We start from the raw sequence: 7,220 nt of genomic DNA on the forward strand, positions 1-7,220 counted from the left end.
CGTCCGGTTTATGGTACTACAGAAGGCATCTTGGCGTTCAAATGCTCTTGTGCGGACCAAAACCTCAGAGCATCTCGTCATGCCCAATCGTGAAAAAATGAGAGCTCATGGGGTGTAACGCCTGCGCCCCACATGGGCAAATATCTGCCTATTGGATTTTGGCGGAAGACAGAGTTGCAACCCATTCAGCGTTTTCATTTTGCCTTTCGGCATTCTATAGAAGGCCTTTTGCATGTGAGCATGCGTGCATGCGTGTGTGCGTGTGTGCGTGTGCGTGTGTGTGTGTGTGTATGTGTGTGTGCGTGTGTGTGCGTGTGCGTGCGTGTGCGTGTGCGTGCGCATGTGCGTGCGTGCGCGTGCGCGTGTGTGTGTGTGTGTCTGTGTGTGTTTTCGCGTGTACGTGTGGGCGTGTGTGTGCGCGCGTGTATGTTTGCGTGTACGTGCGTGTGCGTGCACGTATGTGTGCGTGCGTGCGTGTGGGTGTTTTTAGGGCCCGAAATCTCCTACCGAAAAATTAAAAAAAGCTTCTCATGGAGCTCAAACCTACAATGATATTGGAAAAGCCTGCGGTGGAACTTTAAGTCAACAACAAATAAGATTCCCCGATTTCTGTGTGTTTTTGTTTCGAGTAAATCGCTTTATGTTTATGTGCGAAAAATATCACCAACTTTGCTTTCCGTTACAATGTTGAAGACAGCACACGCTTATAGGCACGTAGCACACAGCAGGCAGAATGCTCATTAATACTTGATATTTATTTCTCGGCGTTTCGCATTGAGTTAGTATTTAGCGCCTTTCCCAGACGCCAACGAAAACTAGGTTTCTAGGAGCTATATCAAGTCACTTGTTCGGATTTGGGAACTGTTTCTGAAATTATTTTCGTTGTACATCTATGCATCGCCGATTGTATACTGTGAGTCCAGTCCTTATGAACGTAAATACGTGCCGTCCGGGAAAGCCGTCCCCGAACGTAAATAACCTGCCGTCCGGGAAAGCAGTAGGGTCTGTACGGGAATGCACTATTGGAGAACAAGCATCACCTATTACGGGAAACACTACGCTAAGGGCGGAATACAGTGAAACCATAATGATCCATAAAATCTTTAAAGGCTGTTCAGTGTGAATTATCGCAAGCTTACAGTTCTTGTTCACACACCAAAAAAGAAAAAAAGACATTGGAAGCTTTGAGCTTTCCAAGAATGTGAAGGCGAAAGCCTTGTTAGACCTTCTGTTCATCTTTCATTTAACTTTCTGTTGAGCTTTTCGGCCTCACCCGCCACGTGCGGCAAGGAGGTCTGGACGCCCTCGTCACAAATTCACTCGTCATAGGTCCACTTGTCATTTGACCCGCCGAGGTGGCTGCTTTTCTGATGGAGGCAGAAAGTGAAAACACCCACGCGCTGAGATTTCGGCGCTCGTCAAAGATCCTCCGGTGGTCCAAGTTAATCCGGAGCCCTCCATATCTGCAGGCCTCATAGCGCACGTTTAGCTCCCGCGCGTTAAGCTCCACAATGAATTAATGAATCAAATTCGCCACAGGCGCAGAGTGGGAGGGCTTAGTTGATTGATTGTAGTGTTTAACGCGCCGACGCAACGCAAGCGATGAGGCGCGCCCTAGTGGAGAACTCCGGGTTAATTTTGACCACCTGGGGATCTTTAACGTGCGCCGAAATCTCGTACCACGGGCGTTTTTGCTTTTCGCCACCATCAGAAAAGCGGCCGCGACGGCCGGGAATCGAACCCGCGTCCTCGTGCTCAGCAGCAAAACGCCTTAGCCACTGAGGCACCACGGCGGGTGGAGGGCTTAGTTATCGCCCACTGTGGTTGTGTGCTGCACGTAGTGCAAAAGGGTACCGACAACAAGCTTGAAAACCCTAAATTGGCGTTAACTATGTTGAAATATTAATTGGGTTACGATTTGCACTACATGACGCACGAAGAAAGTAGAAAAGGGCACAAATGACGCACTGAACAGGTTGTACACGAAATGAATAATGCTGTTGGTTGTACTCGCGGCGGCATAAATCGATAAAAATGAGGCATTTCTCTTGATACTCTGGCGCACCTTCAAAACGCTGTCAGCCGGGTTCGCGGAATGAATGTGTCTTCCAGTGACCGCCACTACGAAACTTACGGACTCGTCTATTGTCATTTTCGTCTTGCATCTCTATCTATTCTCACACCCATTAAATGGCCGGCTATTGTGCCTGCACGTACTATATAAATATCCGTGGTACAATAACATCGGGGCACCGCGTCGACTTTCATGAGCTCCATGCTTCACCACCACTAAAAAAGACATGAACCTGATGTAATGAAAAATATAATCGACCAGGGAGAGCAGCTTTCATAGCCTGAAGGGCTGGCATGATTCGAACATAACCCACTGTCCGTGCCCTCTTTCAGTTCGGGCTTTCGTTCACAATGTCGAGATGTCATGTAATCCAAACGACTAAAAAACACCCTCCCTTAATATCTCCCTCCAAACTCAATGCGCGAAAGTGCCCTGTCATCGGTCCCGCGTTTCAAAGACAGGTGCAGGTCGCGCTGACCCCATTCCGGTCAGCGCGACCTCCCCCCCTCTTCTTTACACTACTAAGGCTTGACGTTGGGCTAGTTGGGTACATATTATTCACACTAAAAAACAATGCAGTGACGAGGACGTTTGTCACTTTTTCCGTCCTCTTCCCTGCGCGGTTTTTTAGTGTGAATAATCTTTACACTACAACTGCAACGCATTTGCCATTATCAAAACCGTTTCCAGACCACTCTCAATCGCCCTTCCCAGTCGGCGCTTCAGGGCTCCTGTTCACATGGTCGCGGGGCAAAGAAATCCAGGCGACAGAAAGGCACCCCTCCTCGAGAATTCCCGTCTCGAGATGGCATTTAACCAAAAGACCGGTGGGACGAGTTGCCTACGACAAGTTCTCTGTTGACAAGTGGGATTTTGACGACCGTCTTGTTCCCACCAAGCAGGAAGTCGTCTACAGTTGTGTTCCAGGCATACAGTCGTGTGGATGAGGAGGCATAACCTTTATTTTGCTTCCTGAGATTGCGGTGCCCTTAGTCTAAGGCACCAGACTCTTGCGTCGGGATCCGAGCCCTAGTGGTCAGCACAAGCTAGTCGTTCAGATCGAAGCTGATCAGCGCGACATTAAAAATATAATTACCTTTACGTGCAACTGAAATGCACCCGAGACGTTGCTTTCCCGAAATATAAGAAAAAATGAAGTTCATGCAGTAGATTAATTGGGTTACGAATAGCATAAGCTCCACTTGTTTACAAGATAGGGGTAATAAATCTTTTGAAACATTTTTCTGCTGGAATTTTATCTGATACCACCCACACCCCTAACTGTTAGTGTCAAACATGCTTGTTTGACGCTGATGGTTTCAGTTTCAGTTGATACACGACAACACAGTTTTTTGTGTAGGTTTTTTATTCAATCGCAGTGCTGGTCAATCCAATACCATGCAAGTGGTGATATTATCCCAGAAAAAGAAGGTCACGGTACGGCAACCTTTAAAGAAGACTACCACGTAAATGATCAACACAACAATAGTACTTCCAAACATTCAAATAACTTTTCGTGGTCCTCAGTTTTACTTTTGTTTCGTTTTGTGTACCACTTTGTGACGGTTCAGATAACAATCAACATGGCGCTCAGTGATGGTTGGATACGCTTGGAGTTTGATATCGATGTCCCGTGCCCCGTATTCGGAATTGTAGGCGCATGGTTTTTACAGGTTATGGAGAACAAAAGAACCCACGCCGAACGTGCTTTCATGAGGCTTTTTTATTCCTAGCAAGGCTGGTCGCTTGCTGTTATCAGTAACAAAAATAGGCTTAGCGCTACATCGCCTTCCTAGCAGCGCTAATCTTTAATGAGTAAAACGCAAACATGAAGTCACTCTAAATCCAACATTTACTTTTGGAAGTACGAGCGTGTCACGCCCCCAAGACCCACTCCAACCACATTACACTTCAGCCACAGTTCGTCTTCTGCGGTTTCAGAGTTTCCACGCCGCCTTTTCGTAGCCTCGACGTTATCAGTTAAAACTTGCTAGTGAATGCAACTGCCTCGTGAGACTGCCCTCCAGTCGTGAGGCTGCCAGAAGAAAATGTCGCTTTCACCAGCAGGTCACCGTTTGGGTTAAACATTATCAGTGAATATTATTCCCGTTCTAGGAACACACAACTACTAACAGTGTCCGAGAAGAGAGAGTGCGTCTGTGATGTTGAACTGGATGAACGTACCGCGAAGTACCAAACTTTATTCTTATTTTGTGCGCTTTTGCGCGTTAACGCCATGGGTTCCACGGTGCACGTCAAGAAAAGAACAAACACTCCCACACGCACACGCTATAACAGTGCCAAGCAACCAAGCTGGCGGCCGCCTCGGACAGTGATTACTAAATCACGCTGCACGAGAAGTTACGTGCGGATGCAGCGCCTTGCGCAATGACAAGATAAAGCCGAGCCTCCAGCCGCGGCCGGTTCGAAACAATGCCGCCCTCAATAAAAGAAAAGAACCCCACGCGACTCTTCGGTCATACAAAATTTTCATTTTCATTCGCCCCCTCTGCAAATTCGAGGCCTGCATGCTTCCGGCCATGGGCTCACGCTGCTATTGACAGTGAGGGTTCACCTTGATTCCATTTTTACTTGTCTTCCTGCTTCTGTTGCTCAGATTCAACCAATATAACTCTGTTTCCTTCACTGGCGCATGCTTCCGCGCGCGGAAGTTGTAGACACAAAGACGGGCTCTGCCAGCTGTCTCACTGTCGGCGCTAAAACACCGCTGCTATGGCCAACGTAGCCTAAACCTTCGCTGGTCGAAGCACTTGATCGCGATTGGAGTGCCGACCGACGCTGCTCAGAGCCTTTTCGCGATGAAAGGGGGGCACACAGTTCACCCTGGCAGCCGGTCGCCACTCGCAAGATGGGAAACGGCGACGATTGGGGCGCATGCTCTCGCAACAAGAGTAGACGCGCGTGCCACCACTTGGGCTTGCGGGGATATGGAGCGGGTGCTACGGGCGTCTCTCCGGGCTATTCGGAGAGGCGACGGCCGCGACGTCCGCCCCGAGAGAGTGGCCATCGTGGTGCGCGGGAAGGCGGGTGCGGGGCTGGGGGACGCGGGGGAGCATCGCTAGCACTTGGGCTTGCAAAGGCAGCGCACGATGGTCATGACGTCCTTGTGGCGCGTCACCCAGGCGTCGTCTTCGAAGCAGTGGAAGGGCAGCGTGGTGGTGGTGGTGCGCACGGGAAAGCAGCATCGGCGACCGGGGCAGCTGCCGCAATACTTGGGCGTCTGCGGGGACACCGAAGTGCAGTTGGCGCCGTCCGAGAGGGGCGCCGCGCACGACGCCCGAACGGTGGCGCGGCACAGGTGGTTCCTCTGCGGGGCCCGCAGGATATCGGTGGCGATCAGCGTCGGCGCCCCATGCAAGAAAGCAGGACGGGGGAAGAAAAAGAACAAGCGTACGGAATGAGTTAGAACAATAATGGCGCACACGACCAGACGCATGCACGCGTAACTAACAAAAATAAGTTAACACGTCTGTACAAGTGCACGCTACAACCACAATGGTTCGTTGTTTTCACAGTGTTGACTTCAAGTGCTTTCACCTAACGGTAAAAAAGGGAGAAAGACATGTTCGAGTTCGATTTTACATCTCGTTAAGGTTTAGGAATCAATTAGCCTCAATTGTGAAGTATGTAAGCCTGCAAGCGGGGTAAAGAACACTTCAGTAAAGCATGATGTCGAGCTCGTGGCTGTAACATGCTTTTGAAGGTACGTTGCGCTTGTGATCACAGAGACGGACACACGAAAAAAAAGCGTAGACTTTCAAGAGAAGACGGCGCGCCGTCTTCTCGTGAAAGTGTGCGTTTTTTTCCTGTTCCCGTCTCTGTGATGGCAACAAGCGCAACTTACCTTCAAGAGAACACTTCGTATTGTGCATCTGCCTTCGTGCGCTCTGTCCAGATCTTCTCTGCTTTGTTTTCTCTATCAACGCAAAGATGTACAAAAACATGACCAATGACTTACGCAAGCAAGAAGCCGAACAAGCTAATAGACACCTAATGTGATTTGCCCGGTTACAATACTACAAATATATTAAAGAAACTAAATTGGTTTCGATATTTCTAACGTCACTTACCCAGCCCTAACCGTCACGACAAACAGAAACTGCACAGCATTAAATCAATCTGTGGCGTTAATGCCAGCAGGGAGAGATCCGTCGCTCCGCACATTGGAACAGCGTATTTAAGCCTTGCCAATACATAGGAGAGACGCATTTCGCTGTGCGGTGTGACGTGTGTACTTATGCAGCCCGTCAGATCGCTTAACAGTGGCCCGGGTCCCGTCGGTTGATCTTTTCGAAAACCCCTGTACTGAATGTTGATGGATTCGGACCGCAGTAGGGGCTGAGTTATTCATTTTTGATTGGTGGTCATAAATGGTAAAATACTTACAGCATACCGGTCACCGGCTCATTTAACATTGAACTTGACTATAAAAGGCCAGACATGACGTAACCCGTACGAGTAACTGATTATCTGTATTTAGTTACTCCTTCCAGTGATTAATGAGTAAAACGTTTTCTCCTCACTTCCTACTAACGGTATTTGATTACTTCAGGGCATGACCGTGTAGAGCACAGGTTACACAACCTCGTTTCTCCCCAGGCATGCACCTCTGACAACACCCATTTCAACGCCCCTAACGCCAGCGATCGATATTCCAACCCGGAAGGTGGGCACAGAGCGGAAAACAAAAAGCAAAGAAAAACGCTGTTCCCAACTTCTTTCACATCTCAACTATTCTACTCCGGCAGCCCACTTCCCTCCTCTCCTCACCACCGACAACTCTTATGGGCAATGCCGGGTGCGCCCCCTCTCACACTCACGTTAGCAAAAGTGTTTGCTCAAACGGGGTCCCCACGTGGTTTTATTTTTGTAAGCGGCTAAAGTGTGATGCTCAGAATGACTATCTTGAACCGGGACGCTCTCAAAGTTTTTTTATCCTCTCCCCCACCCCGTTCCCCCTCCCTCACAACCCTCCCAAATCTCGTAAAGCCTAATCTGCCTGTTTCATTGGCAAAGCAGCCAGAAAATACCAGGTTGTCTCCTAGTTACAGTAGCTTGTAGCTCTCGAGCGATAGCAAAAGGTAACGTATGTAGTTTCTTTTGAGTGAGTAACTAAAAGACATAG

At 49.0% G+C, this 7,220-nt stretch overlaps 1 protein-coding gene across 2 annotated transcripts in view; it reads right to left on the reverse strand.

Annotated features, from left to right (window-relative positions):
* Window positions 1-3,488: 3,488 nt before the first annotated feature.
* Window positions 3,489-7,220, reverse strand: part of LOC144139284 (CCN family member 2-like) — a 471,813-nt gene continuing 468,081 nt past the window's right edge. Inside the window, exon 6 of one of the 2 annotated variants that reach the window (XM_077671689.1) lies at window positions 3,489-5,402. In XM_077671689.1, coding sequence (XP_077527815.1) covers window positions 5,154-5,402 — 249 coding nt within the window. In that variant the 3' untranslated portion in view covers window positions 3,489-5,153. The remainder of the gene's footprint in view (window positions 5,403-7,220) is intronic. The other variant, XM_077671684.1, reaches the window with a different exon arrangement.

This window comes from Haemaphysalis longicornis, unplaced genomic scaffold (assembly GCF_048455015.1).
Source record: "Haemaphysalis longicornis isolate Haplotype H1 unplaced genomic scaffold, Haemaphysalis longicornis Haplotype H1 scaffold_1, whole genome shotgun sequence".
Taxonomy (NCBI): Eukaryota; Metazoa; Arthropoda; class Arachnida; order Ixodida; family Ixodidae; genus Haemaphysalis; species Haemaphysalis longicornis.